Here is a 20,678-nt window from a genome sequence, read left to right as displayed (position 1 = left end):
AACCAAGTTCTGGTCTTAATGAATTCATTTGTGAGACCATCATCCAATTCATATGCCAGTATTAGAGCTAACCCATATCACTCCTCCATTTCCTCTTCCTGTAGAGCCTGCTCATATTTCTGCAATGGCAATTATACTTTTGCTTACCCAGTTTGCATGTTTGTCTGATCCAGTAAGACTGTGCCCTCTTTGAGGAGATGACATTAACCTTGGTGGTTCTTGATACCTAGCACAACACATGCCACAGAGTAGGCATGTAGTAATTGTCTGTTGAAAAGATTTTTGTTTTTAATTACTAACTGGCTATTTGTTGCCACATTTCAGAGAAAAGGACACAGAAGATATAATAGCCAATATTTCTGACCTTATTTCAACTTTCTTGAGCTTTCTGCCTCCTTTTTATTGAGCTTCTTTTGTATTTTAAGGTTTCCCTTGACTATCTCTACTACATGTACTACTTGCTTTTCAGATTCTCCTACCATCACACCAACCAGTTAGAAAAACAAACAAACAACAACAACAAAAAAAAAAAAACTACAAAATACACAAACTTGGGAGGAAAATACCTTCTGCTCTCTCTTAAACCCAACTCATATGCTTTGTTAGAGTGTCATTGTTGCAGAATGTCTAAGAAGCTGTATTCTAGCAGTAATGCTGCTGGTTCTATAGCTTAGCTGTTCTATAAATTTGCTAAGAGCAGGCTTTTAGTAAAAGCTTCATGGAATGAAAATCAAAATTTTCTCAATCACATTGAGGTTTATGCTGATCAGGTTTTGTTGTTTTATTTTGTTTTACTATTCTTAAAGCCTTAAATTCCTGGAAAAAAATATTCTAGGGAGTTACAAATTTTGCTACATCTACCAACTATGAATCATAATCTCTAATTAAATGATCACATATATTCCAGTTCATTAAAAAACTCACAATATATGAAAGTTTTCATTCTATATGTTATATATTTATGTATTCCTCAAATTCTGTCCTTACTATTCTTGCAGATCAGGAAATTTTACGCAAATTGGAAAAGGAGAAAATCCTGGTGTTCACACCATCCCGGCGAGTCCAGGGAAGACGAGTGGTGTGCTATGATGACAGGTTCATTGTGAAGCTTGCTTTTGAGTCAGATGGTATAATTGTGTCCAATGATAACTACAGGGATTTGGCTAATGAAAAACCAGAATGGAAGAAGTTCATAGATGAGCGGTTATTAATGTATTCCTTTGTCAATGACAAGTAAGTAAACCAATGCTCTTGCTTCCTTGAAAATATAACCATACCTGGCAGCTGTTAAGAATCCTTTTTATTTTATGGTAACCAGATCTGAGACAGGTTTCTTCCAACAACTGATCTCCCACTGATCCTCAGTGGTAGTCAGAAAAACTGCAAACTTGTGCTATGGAAGGCTCTGAATGAACGACAGGCCCCTGCCCTTCCCTGAAACTTCTAACAGAGCACCTGAGGCCAAGAAAGTTTAAACTCTGAGGGTGAAGAACTCCCATCTTCACCCTGAAAAAGATACTTTTCACAAGTCAACTTAGAACATTGATAGCTTACTAAAGGCATGATTTTTTAAAGTTTGCAAAACCAATATAAGACTCTAGTCATAGTCACAGTCTACAAGTTGATGAATGGACAAATGACATGAACCAGCATGTTACATAGAAATGAATATATTTATAAATATAAAGAAAAATATCATCTTTGAATAATCAAAAATGCAAACCAATCTAAAAAGTATTTTATTTCTCATCTTTTTTTAATAATTTTATTTTTTTTATTTGTTTTTAAGTGGTGCTGAGGCTTGAACCCAGTGCCTCACACATGCTAGGCTGAGTGCTGTACCACTGAGCCACAACCCCAGCCCCTCACCTATTTAATTCACAAAAAAATATTTTTGTGTGTGCCTTATGCTTTTAAAGATGCATGTAAACTGATGTACATTTTAGCAAAATTTAGCAGAAGCTTCAAAAATATGTTTGCCCTTTCAATCCAATATTCTCATTTCTTGGAATATATAATGAGGAAAAAAGAAAAGACCAGGTATGTTTGTTTTTGTATTGTTTATAATTGCAAGAAGTCAAAGGAAACTAAAGATGCAGTAGAGAAAGCAGTCACGTTACAGTGCATATCCTACTGGCATATTATTCATCTGTTCATAATTATTATTATGAAAGCTATTAAGAAACATGGAAAAATATTTTTATGTTAAAAAGATAAAGCAACAAAAAGAAAACAAAACAAAAAAGACAAAGCATGGAAAATAATTGTATTAAAATTGTGTGGTTGGTGTGACTTGGTCTTTTATTTTTTAACTTTTATGTTGATACATTGTTTTCATGATAGCAACACTGTTTTTGCCAACTATTTATTACTCAGCCATTTTGTCATTTCCCTAAGATTTCATACATTACTTGCATTATTCTTATTTTGTAGATAACTACTTAGGCTTATTTCAAATTCTAGCATTATTGTGACAAGTAGTATAATTCTTCAATCATAATTTCTTTTTATCATGCACACTATAAATTTTTTTCTCCATCGTACAGTCAATCCAAATAATAATAAGTTTACTTCCTTAAGATTTTTTATCCATTTCATCTAAGAAGTACATTTACTATAATAGGAAGAGAATAGACTTTGAACAGTCAGTCATAATTGAATATTTCCTATGTTATGGGACACTAGATAAAAATTACTTAATTCTTTTATACCTAAATTAGAAAATTTTATTAATCTGTAAAATGGAGCTAATACTTCATGGGATTATTGCATGTAAAGTATCTGACACATAACTGGTGTCCAACAAGTCCCTGTGTTCTCACTGCATTCCCCTCTTCCCCTCCCTTCCTCAGCTGCTCCATCTTACTCCCCACCTGCTTCATACAACTTCACAACACAGATGTTTACAGAACTCTCATAAAATTTCGTTGTAATCACTTTCTGAAATCCTTAAAAAAAAATCCCAGCACTCCTTTGAGAAGAAGAAAAAAATTAAAAGACGCTAGACTCAAAATTTGTTTGAATTAAAAAACATACAAGTTCAGCTTAAGATATTTTACTTTAGTTTCTAAGAAAGGAGAAATTTGTGTAGTGTTTGTCATTTTTTTTACTCTGTAAATATTGAATCAAAAATTTGGATTAAAATTTCAAATTATCTTACAGTAAATAAATCTTTGTACAGTATCTTTAGAATTAAATTATCAACCTCCTATTTAAGTATCATTTTTTACTATCTCCATGTTAGGTTTATGCCCCCTGATGACCCTCTTGGCAGACATGGCCCAAGTCTGGATAATTTTCTGAGGAAGAAACCTATTGTTCCTGAACACAAAAAGCAGCCTTGTCCATATGGTAACTTTCTTTATGAATACTTAACATTTATATTTAGAACACAATATATTGTTAAACTTTTGTTAATAAAAGTCAGCATTTAAAATTTTGGATGGCATAATATGTGGTTCTTTTGATTGTAATTAAATTTAAGAAAATCCCTTAATTATTTTTACCTATTTGGCTTCAATACATATGAATTGCCATGAACTAAAATGTGGTTTGAAAACTCAGTTAATTCTATACGATGTTTTTAGGTGGGTAAAGATTTAGAATTCATCTAGCTAGACACAAATTAGATAAGCATGGCTTTATTATAATATAGCAGCACAGTTATTCTTCTAAACAGAATTTCCTACCTGATTATATAATCCCACTGGAAGAGAAGAGGCAAGTGTGAGTTGAGAACATGTGGTATTAGCCAAAAGCTGTGAGGTCATCACTAATCATTTGGTCAACTTTCTTACTGCTCTTGCTAGTAAGGAAATGAAGACTAAAAAGTGACATTTCTCATGAGTATGGAACAGAAAATAACACTTAGCACATCTCCCATTTCTGCTTTCTTTCACAAGTTAAAATACTAGTGCCATGCTGATTTTTCAGAATCTGATGGTACGCTACTTTACCTAACTAATTTTACTCTTCTTAGGAAAGAAGTGTACCTATGGACACAAGTGCAAATATTACCATCCCGAAAGGGGCAGTCAGCCTCAGCGGTCAGTGGCTGATGAACTTCGTGCCATGTCTAGAAATACAGCAGCCAAAACTGCAAATGAAGGAGGACTGGTGAAAAGCAACAGTGTTCCTTGTAGCACAAAGGCTGATAGCACTTCTGATGTCAAACGAGGTGCTCCAAAGAGGCAATCAGATCCAAGCATAAGGACTCAAGTCTACCAAGACCTAGAAGAAAAGCTTCCCACCAAAAACAAATTGGAAACCAGGTCTGTACCTTCCTTAGTTAGTATACCGGCTACTTCTACTGCAAAACCCCAAAGCACTACATCTTTAAGCAATGGCCTTCCATCTGGAGTTCATTTCCCACCTCAGGATCAAAGACCACAGGGACAATATCCTCCAATGATGATGGCAACCAAAAATCATGGAACGCCAATGCCTTATGAACAGTATCCAAAATGTGACTCACCTGTTGACATTGGATATTATTCCATGTTAAATGCATATTCAAATCTGAGTATCTCAGGCCCAAGAAGTCCTGAAAGGCGTTTCTCATTAGACACAGACTATAGAATAAGTTCTGTAGCTTCTGACTGCAGCAGTGAAGGGAGCATGAGCTGCGGGAGTAGTGACTCCTATGTGGGGTACAATGACCGATCCTATGTCAGTTCTCCTGACCCCCAGCTGGAAGAGAATTTGAAGTGTCAACACATGCACCCTCACAGCCGCATTAATTCCCAGCCTTTCCTGCAGAATTTCCACGACCCCTTAACCAGAGTGCAAAGTTACAGTCATGAAGAACCAAAGTTCCATCACAAGCCTCCTCTTCCACACTTGGCTATGCATCTGCAGCACCCTGCTGTGGGTGCCCGGTCTAGCTGTCCTGGTGATTACCCCTCTCCTCCAAGTTCAGCACACTCGAAGGCACCACACCTAGGAAGGTCCCTAGTGGCTACCAGAATAGACAGCATTTCTGATTCCAGACTCTATGACAGTTCTCCTTCAAGACAAAGAAAGCCTTACTCCCGTCAGGAAGGGTTGGGAAGCTGGGATAGGCCGAGTTTCGGAATGGATGCCTATGGGTATCGGCAGACTTATTCCTTGCCTGATAACTCAACACCACCGTGTTACGAGCAGTTCACCTTCCAGAGCCTACCTGAACAGCAGGAGCCCACCTGGAGAATACCATACTGTGGAATACCACAAGATCCTCCAAGGTACCAAGACAACCGGGAAAAGATTTATATCAACTTGTGCAACATCTTCCCACCTGACCTTGTGAGAATTGTCATGAAAAGAAATCCTCACATGACAGATGCCCAGCAGCTTGCTGCAGCCATTTTAGTGGAGAAATCACAGCTGGGTTATTGAAAGATGATGCATCATTGTGGTGTTTAGTAGTTTTTTGTTCAGCTCAAATGCTGAGGGAGGTTTGCTACAATAGCACATGTGATCTCCTTCTCAGCAAGGAGGTTATATAGTATCCATTTATGTGAAATACTGTATCATGGAATCTGTATGTATAGCCCCACTTGGTGGAAGTATCACGGGATTGCTTTACATTCAAACTTTTTTTTAAACATTTCCTTTTTAAAGCTATATCCTTGGCTGGAAAATTTTCCAGTTTGATTTAATAGATGTATCTGTGATCTTTGATATTAATCTTTGGTGCATCAGGGGTTTATATGCAGCACTTTTTATCTTTGTTTCATGTTTTATTAACTTGGTGTTTATCTATCAATCGCAAGCAATTATAATACCTTCAGAATGTGGAAACTTTGACTAGACCTAGCAAACTATTTTTTCAAGCGAAGCTTAATTAGAATCTTTTACAGCTTTTTAAGTTATTTTTATTTGGGGAAAGTGGGCTTCTTTGTGCTATAATCATTATTTATAGAAACAAAGATATACTACAGCACTGACTTTATATTTTAGACAAAATGTAAGTTACCGGTTTATGTTGAAAAGGGTAACAGTATATATTAGAATGATTTACAATATGGCACTTTTCACTGTTGTATTTTTGTTTGGATTTTTTCTGTTAAGAATTAGTTAACTTAATATGGTCAGTTTAAAAGAAAGCAGATGCAATCAATGGAAAAATCATTTCCATTTTTTTATTTTTATTTTTTTATGAATAAGGCAAAAGCCGTAACTGTTACAGGTTAGAGCTTTGTTATCCAGCTATGATGTGCTTCTAGACAGTAGGAATGGAATTGAATTCCTCGATTTCCATTAACCCGTATTTTTAATGTCTGTCTATTTGTTTGGGGGGCACAACAATACTGGATAAATAACCCTTTCACAGTACTTGCCTGTTTTTAATGAATCTAATTATTCTCAGTGCAACTTTTATATTTAATATACTCTAGCTTTCCTGCTATTTATCAAGGCTGGCCTGAGGTGGTTTTATGTGTTGAGGATATGCAACATTTACTGATACTGCACTATAGAAGTGGTGATGGAGGAGTGTAAATGGTAACTTAAAATTTTTGTAAGATACTGTATATTTTCCATTTCCTGAAGGTAGTTTTTTTGGGGGGCCTGTTATATTATTAAGGCCAGACTCTTGCCACAAATAGTGTAGTTTTAGATACAGACTAAAGTCTGTTCTAGTATTAGTAAGGGATATTTCTGGTTTCAAAGTCATGGGTTTTGCTTGTTGCAGTTACATTTCTATGGACTAGAAGATAGATTTTGCAGTCAGCGGCAGTCAGTCATGTGATTGACATAACTTGACTGTTCCCTCCAGATTCTGGATTTTACTTAGTGTAGCAGACACATTCAGATCTATTACTACAGTCTGCCTGGATGCTCTGGTCATTGGGATTATTCTACATGCCATAGTTTGAAGTAAAGCCCTGAAAAACCAGAAAGTACCTTTTACTGTTGATACAAATTGTATCTTTTTAACTATAAGAACTATTTTGATTTGTAGATCTAGTAAAAAACACAAATGTGTAACTATGATTAGACTTTTGGGCAACATTTTATCCCTTATTTAAATACAAATTTTTAAAGTAAAATTGAGGTCTAGAATAGGGTAGAAAATAAAAGTAACAATTTAGGTAAATAAAAGTGTCTGTCTTAGTTTTATATTATATATTAAAATATATTAAATAAATTTATTGGCATTTTCTTTCTCCTAAAACTTATATAGTCTGAACTTAAAATAAAGGTAAAATGCTGCCTGAAAATAATGTCCAAGCATCTTTGACTAGGATAACATTTTCACTACTTGTGTGACACTGTGTGTTGCATGAAGTAGGATTTGGGTATACAGTAAATGCTTCTAAAAGGCATTGTGCATTATTGACATATCCAATAATCTGAACCATGTTCAGCAAACTTAATTCAGGAAAGTGATGTTCTACACAATTATTGCTGTTGTGTTTGAAGTGAGTGTGGCATGCATCTGTACCCAAAAGTAATGCAGGTGACGCCACACAGACCATTTTGAGTGGTGTCTGAGCAACCCGTACTCACTTGTGAAGTTGTTTTCCTTGATTTTGTCAGTCATTATCTACAGAACAAGTTTAAATACAGAGGCTAAATGCGTGCCAAAAGTAGGGTTACAGATGTGTAGTATGTTTTATGTTAGTCATAATCTAAGATTATATAGTATAAAAATCACTTTTAAATTATTCTTATAGGTTTTGCTTCCATTTTCTTTGTAGCATTTTAATTATTTGAAGATAGCCAAATATTACTAAATTGTTTTAAATGAGATTTTAGGTGAAATGGATATAACTTTTTAAATTTGACCTTTTAATATTTTTAGCTGGCTATTTGTCATGATTGTTTTGGGAAAATAATGTACCCTGCCATCACTTGTACTGAAGTGAGTAGCCCTGAACTACCCACAAATCTTCCAGTATAATTACTTGTAAAAAATAGCCATTTTCTCGGGGCTGGAGTTGTGGCTCAGCAGCGGAGCACTTGCCTAGCATGTGTGAGGCCCTGGGTTCAATTCTCAGCACCGCATATAAATAATAAAAATGAATAATGATAAAAAGGTCCATCAACATCTAAAAAAATATTTTAAAAAAAGAAATAGCCATTTTATTATATCAAAAGGACAGTTTGTTCCTATTTTTTTTTAAACACCAGTGTTGCTTTCAGAGTTTCAAAATGAGATAATTGGCAGACTTTGGGTATAGCAAACTCTTATTTATCTTAAGTAATACCTAAAAGCAGTCCATTGTCAAATTAAATCTACAGCTGATCGCAAACCTTCATTTAAGCAAAAACTTTCTCCCTAATTTATAATCCCTATTTATCAGACTTGCTAATAAATAACTAGAAAGAGGTGTGTGAATAAGTAGTGAAATTGCCAATAATGGTCAGCTGAATAGGAAAAAAAAAAGAATTCAGACTGGAATATTCTGCCCCTGAATAATTGTCAGTTGACTGTACTTTATACAGTAATTAGCCAGTCTGTTGTCTCTGTGTCTTAGTCCAGAGGGAATAGTATCCAACTGGCCATATACTGGCCCTTAGTATTTCCTCCTTTCTTGCATGTGATGCAGACATTTTTGGTCTCATTTTTATGATCTCTGTATCCTGATAGAGTTTGTCATTAACTTAAACATTGAAAGAAATGCTCACCAGTATAAAATATTTGATACTGGTGGGAACTTGAATTTTGTGTTTTTATGAAAATGCATTTACGAGAATATGTAATATAACTAAAGAAGAGTGTCTTATATATATACATATACACATACATACATATTTGTTATGAAGTATTAAAAATGGGAGGGGGGGTTCCTTTGATGGCTAACATTTCTGTAATTGAACTGTTTCACTGAGTTGTAGATGACCAAGTCTAGGGTCTGGATGACCAATGATAGGATTTAGAACCACTTAAAAGGAAAGCAACTCTTCACTGGTTTTATTCCTGATATTTTTAAAGAATTATTTTGATAATTTTAATAGATGTGTAATTTTAAAATACACAAAAAACTTAAAGTAGTATTGATTATACACATGATTATTTAACATGTTTTGTGGATGTAACTATATGTATATAGACAGTAATATATTTATAAAACAAATCTACTTTATGTTGTAGTTCTTTATGGTAAGTGGGAAGATGCTTCTGTGTGTGTGTGCATATGTGTGTGTTTTGAAAAGTCTAAGCCTTTTCATGCCTGATTTAATGGCTCTTATATATTTGGTCTTATTATTCTTTCTATCCAGCTTCCTTATTCAAGATAAACAAGATGTACAGTTTCTGGCCATTCTGTTGGCACGTGGCCCATCCATTTTTTTATTAATCTGTAATAATTCATAAAGAGTGCCTGAGTGACCTGAAATAAAACAATTTTTTTGCTAGAGATAATGCTTATGTTCCAAAAGACAAAAATTCATCTGTGATGTTGAGCTTCCAGTCCACCAACAAATATGATGAAGTATAAAAACAAGCTAAAATATACATATATATTAGAATTAGAGAAAGCTGAGTGTTAATAAAGGCAAAGTAGCATGCATTATTTTGTTTGGTTTAGGAAAATGTCCTGGAGCAAGTGTTGACAAACTTTTTCTATAAAAAGAATCAATTAGTAAATAATTCAGGTTTTGAGAATTAAATGCTCTCTCTCTCTCTCTCTCTCTCTCTCTCTCTCTCTCTCTCTCTCTCTCTCGCGCGCGCGCGCACGCGCGCGCACAGTGGGTGGGGAGAGAAAGAGATAGACATGCTAGGCAAGTGCTCTACCACTGAGCTACATCCCCAGCTTTCAAATGGTCTCTTAAAAAAAAAAAAAAATGCTCACCTTCATCTTAATAGCAAAAACACAACCAGGGACAATATGGAAATAAAAGAGTTGGCTGTGTTCCAATAAAACTTTATTTACAGAAATAGGCAGCAGGCCAGATTTGCCCTGTGGGCCATTCCTGGTTCCTGCCTTTGAGGGAGAAAAACAGACGCTGTGAGTAGTAAATCCTGATATATGTTAATATTAGAAATAATAATTTATTTCATCTGACATTCAGAGAAAAATCAGATAGTTATTGATGTTCTTCAAAGGATGATTGTGATACAGTCATATTAAAGCACCTTAATGCATTTATGTTTTTAAGATGTTCACACCATTATTTATTAGATATTTCTTGTGTTTAAACACACATACACACAAACTATAAAAAAGATAATAAGTCTTGAAATTTTTTTCATGAGCTTTGTATTTCTGTTGGTAAGTGTAAGTTCTTTACGTTATCTTTTGTTTTTTAATGGCCTCTTGGACCAAAAAAAAAAAAAAACTATTGTATTTTGAAAATTAGCTTATAATTAGCTACAAAATTTTTAAAGACTGCATTTATCAGTTTTTTCTGTTAGTTTTGGCCTCTAATAATTGACAGATCTGTGCTTTAAAAATGATTTTAAAGAAGATAAACAGGCTGCAATTTCACATTTTAGTTTTTCTCTGTAAAATTAAAAATTGTGACTATATAATGATCTATAATGTGAATGTTACAAGTGACTATAAGAAACAGTGTATCTCTGCTTTCTCTGTCCAAATGTTTAGATTTTTAGACACCATAGGGCTATCCATGATGAATGATATTCTTAATGTGATAATGTGTAGTTCTGAATTCCTTGGAAGTACACACTTTTGGGCATCCTCATTCACAGTGTTCACATTCATGGTGTTTCAGCAAAAGCATCATAAGAACATTAAATTGATGTGAAAGTTACTATTCACTTAAATAGTTATGCTTTATTTTAAAATTGGAATACAATTCTACCTTTTAACAGTGTTTATTGTTTTGTCTATTTTTGTTTCTTTAATGCTTTCTCTGAACTTACTTATTGTTCCTGTTATAATAGTACTGTTATATTAGAAGTGGCTTTTTTCTCTAATAATCTTTAGATTTAAAAACAATTTAAGGCTCTCTATTGACCATTTGGCAGAGAAAATATCTGCATGTTTTAATTTAGTTAAAACTTGTAAAGTTTTACTTTTTAAATCATGTAATAAATTTTCTGCTTGGGTATTTCAGGAAAAAAATGTTGACCATTAAAGCCTTGGCCATCTGTTTTTCTAAAGCAGCTTATGTCTCAAAGGAAAAAGATATCGAAGAGTAATGTTTTGGTTTTATAAAGAATATGTTTTCGATTTCCTTTGGTTTTTTAAATCATAAAATTATAAATTTTCTATCTTATGTAAAATAGTAACAAACATGCAAACTTCTGCAGACTTAGTATTTTGTTGTAGTATACCAGGTTACTGATCTTATCTTTTCCTTTTAGTTTTGGTTTTCTAACCCATAGTAGTATGCTGATAGTGGAATTCCCTATTTGATTCTGCAAACTTTTCTTACAGGAAAAGTAAGTTAAAGAATATGTTTAAAGCAACCATTTGATAAGCCAGTATGATTCTATTTATCTCTGTCCTCTGTGTTTCTGTAATGGAATTTTTACAATTCCAAAAGCAATTTATTAGAACTACTGGAAATCCTTGATAAACAGATATATGATTCTGCCACTGAGGGAGAGAAATTAAAATATTCGTTTTTCTTATGGTGGTTTGTTTTTGTTTCATGAAGAGAAATTGGTCTCATATGGCAGCATAGATGCTAATAAATAAAAGCATTATCCTTCTGTAGTCCATAGCTTACCTGCATTCAGTGGTTAATAACATTATGAGCATTCTGTAAAGTAAGCTCATGTTCAGTGTCAATGTAAATGTTAGCACCAAAATTAATTCCTCTGAAAACTGAAATTAAATGTCAAAGACAACTAGTCATAACTTAAGATGGTGAGAGTGTTTTCTTTCTAGTTAGTCACGAAGGTGTGTGTATGTGGTGATTTTGAAGTGTCATCAGGTATCTGGCCAAGACAGAGTGATTGTTAATAGTGACCTTGTCCATAGAGTTTTTAAGAAATGTTGGGTGACATTGGTGTCCTTTTTCTCATTATGAGGGCTGGCAAGTGATTAAAAAATATTGCTAAGGCCCCTTTTGTGGGATAATAGGTACTGGAATTCTGCATCAGGTTTGAGCACTAATGTATGTGAAGCCTCAATACATGCTTGGGGCTCAAGAGAACCAGGGTCAGTACATCTGCCTTTAAGTTCACCTTGCAGTAGGGCTGGAATTTGCATAATCAAAAGTTGACTATTTTAAAAAAATAGTCTGAATAGATCTCAAGGAAGAGAAATGGAAAGTTTTAGTTCTCTGATATTTGAAACTGAAAAACCTAAATCACTGTAGGAAACTGTACTGCTTCTGAGAAATACCTCCACAGGTTAAAAAAGATTTCAGACAGTTGCTGGGATTGTGTTCCAATTCCAGTCCTGCACCCGTTGCTATGGTAATGTCTATATCACACACAATAGGTAGAATCAGGGCAAATCATCTTTCATAGTCTTTTTGAAACTCAATTGTAAAATGATGTTCATGCCTGTCTGACAGGCTTATTGTCACCAATGGGATGATGGTGATGGCAGTAGGCATGAGGATAATTGAAGAACAGATGCAAATGTATACAATGCTGCATCTATCCCATTCTTGCTGAAGTGAAACTGGGATTTTCACTTTCTCCCAGCTATTTCAGAAACTGTATGTTCCTTACCCAACTGTTCTAATAATTTTCTGTCAGTGAAAAGACACTCTATTTCAGTTACAGTCAAAGTAAGTAATGAGATGTTCCAAGGATCTCCATGATTTAATATACTTGTTCTATCAATGCATAAGATATTATTTCAGATAGCAGATTTTTTCCTCCTATATTGCTTTTTAGACCTTTGCTTTTCTTATTTCAGATAGCAGATTTTTTCCTCCTATATTGCTTTTTAGACCTTTGCTTTTCTTGTTGTCTTTTCCCTGAAATTGCTATTTTCCGTTATCAGATACTCTTTTCTTCCTTCTTCATTGTCTTAGCTTAACCTGTTTAACTGGGTTCTTATGGATTTATACAGTGTATTTTGACTTTGTCAGAAGACTTGATTATTGATGTTGACTTGTCAGAGAACTCAACGTATCCAAAATAAGTGTTAGGTAGGGAGGCTCTCCAAGTACTTGGGAGGCTGAGCTGAGAATCCAAGATAACATTAGATTGGGTTGCAGTGTTAACTAGAGCTAGTACTTTATTCTTCCCCATCTAGTACTGTTGTCCGAAGAGAAAAGGTTACTACATATTGACGAGTTAAGTAATATTTGAGGAGTATTGTAAAACACAACTATAATGATGAATTTATTCAAAGCAAAACACCTGTACCTGAACCTTTCTTGAGTTAAGTACTTACTAGCATTTGTACTACAACCTCAGGTACCCTTATAGAGTTCATGTTTTCACTTTAGTGTTTGAAAAGACGTAAAGAATTTTCTTAATCTTTTAACATTTTAAAGGTTTCCCTTAAAATTTTTAAAGTAACCTTTTAAAAATGTATTCCTGGGCTGGGGATATGACTCAAGCGGTAGCGCGCTCGCCTGGCATGCGTGCGGCCTGGGTTCGATCCTCAGCACCACATACAAAGATGTTGTGTCCACTGAAAAACCGAAAAATAAATATTGAAATTCTCTCTCTCTCCTCCCTCCCTCCCCCCCCCTCTCTCTTTAAAAAAAAATGTATTCCTTTCTAGATACAATCATCAGCCTAAGAGTTCAGAGTAGGAACCCCACTTCCATTGATGTCAGCAAGTTGGCAAATCACTCAACAGGGTAATGAAACCCTCACCACCTCTCCTAGGGTTGTTAAGACTAAATGAGTTGCAACTACCAAAATCCTTTTACATGCAAATCCATAGTGTGTGTTCCATAAGTAATGGGATATTTTTTACATGATAGCCATTGTCATGTAAATGAAAGGATGTCTAAATGCATAACAATTTTCATAAGTTCATATTACTGGTAAAATATGAATTCTGACAATCAGTGTAATTTGATATATTTAATAATGAAGTGATTTTAGGATTTCAAAGAGTAACATTTTAACCTTCAAGGAATTTCTTTCTTTTATTTTTATTTGTTTGAGAACTGGTCTCACAAAGTTGCTCAGGGCTTTGCTGAGTTGCTGAGGCTGGCTTTGAACTTGGAATCCTCCTTCCTCAGCCTCCCAAGCCACTAGGATTACAGGCTTGTGCTACCACACCCAGCTCAAGGAATTCTTGGAATCTATTTCCCTGCTACCCTGTCACCAGGGTCTTCTTGGTTTAAGAGTTTTTCTATGTATCATAATAGGAGAAAATGGAATAACAATAATGATTTCAGAAAAGAAGTCTTGCAACTAAGTAATTCCTAGACTTCATTACTGACATCCTTCTGAATTCTACTTTTATTCCAGCAAACCTGTCTGCACTCCTACATCACACAAACTCTAGAAAAGCATGTCAGTCCCTTAGCCTAAGAACCCACAGAGCCAAGGAGCAGGGGGACAGTGCACATTTCTGGGAAGATAGCAGCTTACATAGGGTAGCTGTTTTTGTCTTTAACCACTTCCTCCTATTTTATAACTTCCACTCTCCAAGTTGGAGACATTAAGCTGTCAGGTAAGCCACTCATATCCGGAGGTCCAGTATTATATTGTTACATAATTTAAATCAAAGCCTGTGCAACAAACATTATCCCTAGTTTACAAATGAGAAAATTGTGACTCAAAGGGTAAAGCACTTGCTCAAGGATGACCCATGGTTGATTCTCTCTCCATAACCTTCCAAAGCTGGAGTACTGAGAACTGATCCCTGACTCTCCTCAGTATGAGTTCTACAAAAATGTAGTTATATCATAGTTGCACGTACTTAAAAATGCTATAATTTTACATGGGAGCAGAGGAAGACTGAATAAAATGTAAAATTAGAAGTATTATTTCTCTTCTTTAGTAATCCATACTTTTAACACTCTGCTTTCATGTGTGGACAGTCATGACACAGATGTCACTTGTATTAGAGGAAAGGTTACCCAGAGATCTACCTGACCCAAGCCTTTGATGATGGCCCGCTGACTAGGCACAGTGTTCAGGATCCAAGGAAAAGCTAAGCCCCACTTAGTGCTTCCAGTAAGCAAGATGGATTGGCTCTCTGCTGTGATAGAGGGTTGTTTTAGAGTCTGGGACCTTGTCTGAGAATTCTTTGTAGTTCCAGAGAGTAAAAGGCAGAACATTTATTTCTAATGTTTCCAATCATACATAGAGCCCTTCCAGCGGGTCTTTTGAGAAGGCCCATTTAGCTTTCAATCTCCTGACAATACCCACTGCAAACAGCACCTTTTATGTTGAAGCAGCTGCCATTTGCATTTCCCCATGCTTTCTCTTTGCACAAATTCAGCATGAGATTAGAAATAGGAATATTTAATTAGGTGACCAAATAGATTCCCTTCCCAGTTCCCCAGGAGAGCTCAATGAGGGACAGAACATTGAAAGAATAGGAAAAGGCTTAAATGCATTTCCCTCTCTTGTCCAGAGGCTTAAATGAGCCAGTCTCAGTGCACAGAGGGCTCCCCTTCCTCCTTTCAGGGATTGGGGGCCCACCAGGGCTCAGGCTTTCTCACTGTCTCAGCCTTCAAAGCTCTCTTGCTCTGTACTTTTCAAGGATGTAATTATCATTCATTTGAATAATTATTGCAAATATGCATGTGAAAAGATTAAGGGAGATGGCAAATATAATTTGGTAACTACGTGAAAAGCTATTCAATAAAGTCCAGAGGAGATTTATGGGTTTGCTATGTATGTTACCAAATTAACAAGATAAGAACAAAGCACATTGTGTCATATTAGACATGTTAAAGACTGCCAAGAGAGGAGCAGAGCGAAATGCATGCTCTAGTTCAAGTTCAACTTTATTGCCTGTGTCGAGAGCAGTGGGAGATGTGAGTGGGGACTGGAGGACTCTTGGCCCCTGGGGCAGGGATGCATGTGAGGGACAGGTTCTTAAAAACCCCAGAGCCCCCCTCCAAGCAGTTGTCCTCCCTGTGGCCCATTCCTTCCCTCACCCTACCCTCTCTTCCTGGTTGGGAGTTACCTGGAAAAGTAAGCATTCTCAATTCTGTCTCATTCTTCCCAGGCAGCAGTTTTCAGAGACACTGAAATCATCCAGTTGGCAGTGGCTCTGGGCAGATAGGGAAAGAGGTTGATTACTTTTGAGGGTCAGAAAAACATGCAAGTCAGAAGAAATCAGGCCCAGAAGCTAGGAGGCATTGATAGAGCATCTTCTGAGTACAGAGAGGTTCAGAGTGACCTTATTATGATGTTCACAAAGCAGAGGCTGTGGGTACATTGAGGCCAGGCAACCCCTACATGTAAAGCTTAGATTTGGGATCTGTAACTAAGATTTTACAAAGGTCTCACATGAGCCTGATCTGGGGCCAGATGCATCTACTGTGGCCAGCACAATTGTTTCATTTTCCATTGGATGGCTCTGACCACATGTGTACCCTCTAATTTGGCCTCTAGCATCAGCCTCACTAATTTCATCAGGCCAGGAAAACAAGTAATATTGGGGCCAGCAAAATATATGAAAGATGTTAAATAGGAAGCAAATGGTGGGTCACAATTTTAAGGAAGATGGTCAAACTAGGGGAGGGTCAGCAGTAGGGAGGTTGCTGCAATGACCCACCCACAGCAGGACCCACTGGGGCAAGAAATCAGAGACAGTTCAGAAGTAGAATCAAACTAGGTTTTTGTCTTGGGCGATGCAATGCAAGGATCTTACCACATGGCCATCCACCACATGCCACCCTGCCAGGTGGCAGAGTGACAACTAATACCCCACTAAGAAGTACCACACCTGGTCCAGAGCTGCTGCCCAGCAAGTATTTATTCCTGTCACCACCCTGACTTTTATCTCTGGAACATTAAGGCCTCATCTTCCCAGTTCCAAGTCCCCAAATACATTCTCCAATAAGCAACCAGAATTTGTTCTTTCAAAAAGAATCCCACGGATTCCCATAGAATGCTTAATCTTTTTAGCTTAATCTCTGCACTGCTCTGGATTTTATTCTCTAAGAAAGTTATCAAGGTGCAAAACACAAGGCCAAATGTATAGGCAGATGTATACTGGCTCCAGTAAAAAAAGAAAAAAGAAAACTGGCTCCTGTTTTAGCAGCAGCCTAAACAAACATAGTTAGTCACCTTGGACTCAGATGGAGGCAGCCTTGGGAGTTGAGAGCCCAGTCAACTCCTGATAATTTGGAGACAAGTATTCCATCCCAGGCATCTGTACTTTACACCCCCTACTTGTCCTTCCCCAGCCTGCCTTCTACCATCCTGCCGTGCTCCTGAACTTAGGCAGAGTGTGAGAGAAGGCAAGGGGTGGGAGAGACACCCAGCTGCTAGACTCACTACTCTAGCAGCTTGCTTGGAAGAAAAAACTGCAACTTCCAATCTACCCATCCTCCCTGGAGTTATCAGCCAGTGAAGGCTGCTGGGTGCCACATGACCCTTGCCTCAGTGCTGGGTGCAATAGGAGGTACAGGAGGCACTCAGGAAGGGCAGGGACTCCTGTAAACTGCTCATCCAGCATAGTTGGTACAAAGAGCAGTGCCCAGGCCCCAGGGAGTGGTCATAAATGTTTTCAGAGTGCCCAGGCCCCAGGGGGTGGTCATAAATGTTTTCAGAGTAAATGGATAGCATTTGATATTCCCTCCACTAACCCTGCCATGCACAGTTGTTTCTTAGAATTTGTATCAAGTCTCTTCATTTCTGCCTTTAGGACACTTTCTGATAACTATCCCTTGGGGCTAGGGGAGCATGCTGCCCCATGGTACCAGGACACCTGAGCAACATTGCTGTTTTAAACCAAAAGGAACTGAAAATGAGTTCTGAGCCCTATAGATTTTACTTAGGGAGAAAAACAAAATAAAAATTGAACACATATGTTATAGAGATCAATTTATTCTTTCACAGGTATAGAAATTAAAGTCCAGAGAGTAATGACTGGCCCAAAGTCAAACAGCAGAAAAACAATAAAGTTAGACATCAGACCAATACTGGGCACAACCCTTGGACCATAAGCACAGTCCACTGTGAGGACAGTGAAAAATAATGACAGAAGCTAATATAGGTCACCTTCAGCTTGGCTCAATCACCAACCAGATAAAAAGCAGTGACAAAGAAACACATGGACTTCAGGGTATGCAGTCCTGAGCACACCCACTGGGGCCTGCCAGTTCCTCTTCCAGGCACCCTGTGACCCAGCCACAGCAGGGGTGAAGGAAGGAATCCTCTAGGTGAGAATCTAAGCTGGCTGCTGCCTTCTGTATTTTGAGCCTGGGGAAGTGTTTGCAAATATCACTCAGGTTTCTTTATTTCTCTGCCACCCCTCATCTGGTCATTTCTGCACTTCATTTCTTCTAGTCATCTGTCACACTGAAGGGGCCAGGGCTGCAGGCCACAGTCCATAGTGCAGCCTGGCCTGGTCCACCATGACTGTATTCACCTGCAGGTGCAATCTAGATGGAGCCAAGGCAAGACCTGTGCATAGGTAAAACTGTTCTCTGGACAATGGCGCTCAGGGCTCCCAACCATGCTGCTATTGGTGTTTAGGGCTGGGTAATTCTTTATGATGGGAGACTATCCTTGCATTGTAGGATGTTTCCCAACATCCCTGGATTTTACCAGCTAGATGCCAGAATCACACCATCCTAACAATCAAAAATGTCCTCCAGACTTGTCTCCTGGGGGCGGGGGGGGGTGTGTCTCTGGGTGTACAGAAAGCACATACTGTAGAATAATGGAGAGGGACCAGAGTGCATGGGTGTCTAAGAGCAGAAGTACAAGAGGGACAATCTGGCACTCCCAAACTCACGGATAAGTCAGTTTGATCACTGTAGCAGAGTCACAAATGCTCACTGCTAAGGTTTGCATATGGTTTGAGTTTGTCCCCCCAATGTTGGTTGTGCTAAGGCTTGATTTGACAGTGTTGAGGTGGTGTCACTTTAAAGGGTTGGGCCTAGTGGAAAGTGATAAGGACACCATCTAAGGAAAGTAGTGATGTAGCTCTCGCAAGAGTAGGTTTCACCCACCCAAAGTGTCAGTTACTCCCTTTTGGTTTCTCTGTCAGGGTCCCAGCTGGGGGACCCTGATGAGGAAGCTGGAGCCATGATGTTTCAACCCTCCAGCCACCACAAGCATAAGCCAAATAAACCTCTTTACTTTTATGACGTACCCAGGTCAGTTAGTCTGCTAACACTACACGAAATGGACTCAGACACTCATGGAATATTCCCTGTTTCCCAACTGCCTTAAAGCTAGGAGGAATTGTGTGACTAGTTCTAACCTTGAAATATGAGCTGAAAGGACAGTGCCACTGTGGAGCCAAGGGAGGAGGTGAGCATGAAGTCTCTCAGGAAATGGGGGGCAAGATTCCCCCAAACTAACGAGAGCAAAGAAAGGGCCTCAGGTGGGTGGGCCAGCATCAGCCTGGGCATGCAGCCTCACCTCTGATTGACAGAAAGGGAGAGAGGGAAGAAAGGCATTTCCCATGGGGGCTGGAGCCCAGGTGCAGACACAGGGTGGCCTCACTGGGACACACTGGGCTGGGAAGTGGAGAGGACTAGCTGGGTCGCCACCGTCCAGTCTGATGTCAAAGACCAGAGAAAGGTGTGATGTGGTCTGCCACAAGGCAGATTGGGTGACAGCAAATTTTAGGAATTCTTGTTTGTTGAGCAAAAGAAGCAGAACTGAAGAGTACATGCTGAACAACTTGATTACTTATATAAAGTACAAACCAGATGAAACACACCTACCCCATTAGGATTCAGACTGGTGCTGACTCTTGGAGGGGGGCCCAGGGCCTGAGAGAGAACACCAGGGGACAGTTGGGGGCTTGCTGCTCTGGTTGTCTTTTGCTGATTTCACAGATACACGTACAACTTATTAGGATTTCCCATGCTGTTCCCTGGTCTACAAATGTTTGTCTTTTACATTTCTAAGAAAAATTTATACAATTCTCTGACTCCATCTTTATTAAAAAGTCCAGTTAAATGTTTATTTGTGCTTTGTGTTCTATAAGGTTTTATCAAAGGAGAGCTTCATGTGCCTTTTGGATTCTCTTTATAAAATCACCATTTCAAGACTGACATACGGCTGGCATTGATTTATCTTGTGTTCTTCTTAGAACCAAAATGACTATAATCCATAACCATTTCTTTCTCCCCAAGGCTGTGAACTAGAAAAGGATATTGATTTGTAAGAGTTACTCATTCCGACCAAGGAATGTTTGCCAGCCCCAGTTTAGCAAAGGCCATCCAGCTGACTCATCCAGCCTTGAGAACATTTGGTGCTTCTGGAGTTTGAGGGGAACAAGAAATAAAACTCCTTCCCTCAGCCAAGTGCTCCTGGATCATAAGTGGAGTACCCAATAGAGCAGCCTCAGTTTTACCTGGGAACTTGCTAGAAATGTAGATTGTTTTTTTAGTTGTAGATGGACACAGTACCTTTATTTTATTTATATGTGGTGCTGATGATCGAACCCAGTGCCTCACATGTGCTAGGCAAGTGCTCTACCCCTGAGCTACAGCCCCAGCCCCTAGAAATGCAGATTCTGGAGCCCCATCCCTGACCTGCTCAATCAGAATCTTTGGGCACGGAGCCCAACCATCTGTTTTTTGTTGTTTTTTTCTTTAACAAATCTTCCATGTGATTCGAATGCACATGAAAGTGAGAACCACTGTGCTAGGTCAACTGAGAAATAGAGCAAAAGAGTAAGCAAGTGAAGGCTATCCCCTTGAGCATTGCT

General features: G+C 37.9%; 1 protein-coding gene across 5 annotated transcripts in view; it reads left to right on the top strand.

Moving 5' to 3' along the window:
* Positions 1 to 11,756, top strand: part of Zc3h12c (zinc finger CCCH-type containing 12C) — a 70,473-nt gene extending 58,717 nt beyond the window's left edge. For all 5 annotated transcript variants that reach the window (XM_058586470.1, XM_046466221.2, XM_046466229.2 and 2 more), the window contains exons 4-6: positions 999 to 1,233; positions 3,245 to 3,351; positions 3,980 to 11,756. In XM_058586470.1, coding sequence (XP_058442453.1) covers positions 999 to 1,233; positions 3,245 to 3,351; positions 3,980 to 5,376 — 1,739 coding nt within the window. In that variant the 3' untranslated portion in view covers positions 5,377 to 11,756. The remainder of the gene's footprint in view (positions 1 to 998; positions 1,234 to 3,244; positions 3,352 to 3,979) is intronic.
* Positions 11,757 to 20,678: the final 8,922 nt, after the last annotated feature.

This window comes from Marmota monax, unplaced genomic scaffold (genome assembly GCF_021218885.2).
Source record: "Marmota monax isolate L192 unplaced genomic scaffold, Marmota_monax_Labrador192_F-V1.1 WCK01_AAM20220418_F8-fsc00045, whole genome shotgun sequence".
NCBI lineage: Eukaryota > Metazoa > Chordata > Mammalia > Rodentia > Sciuridae > Marmota > Marmota monax.
Note: the sequence above shows the minus strand (reverse complement) of the source record. Positions and strands in the feature narration are given on the sequence as shown.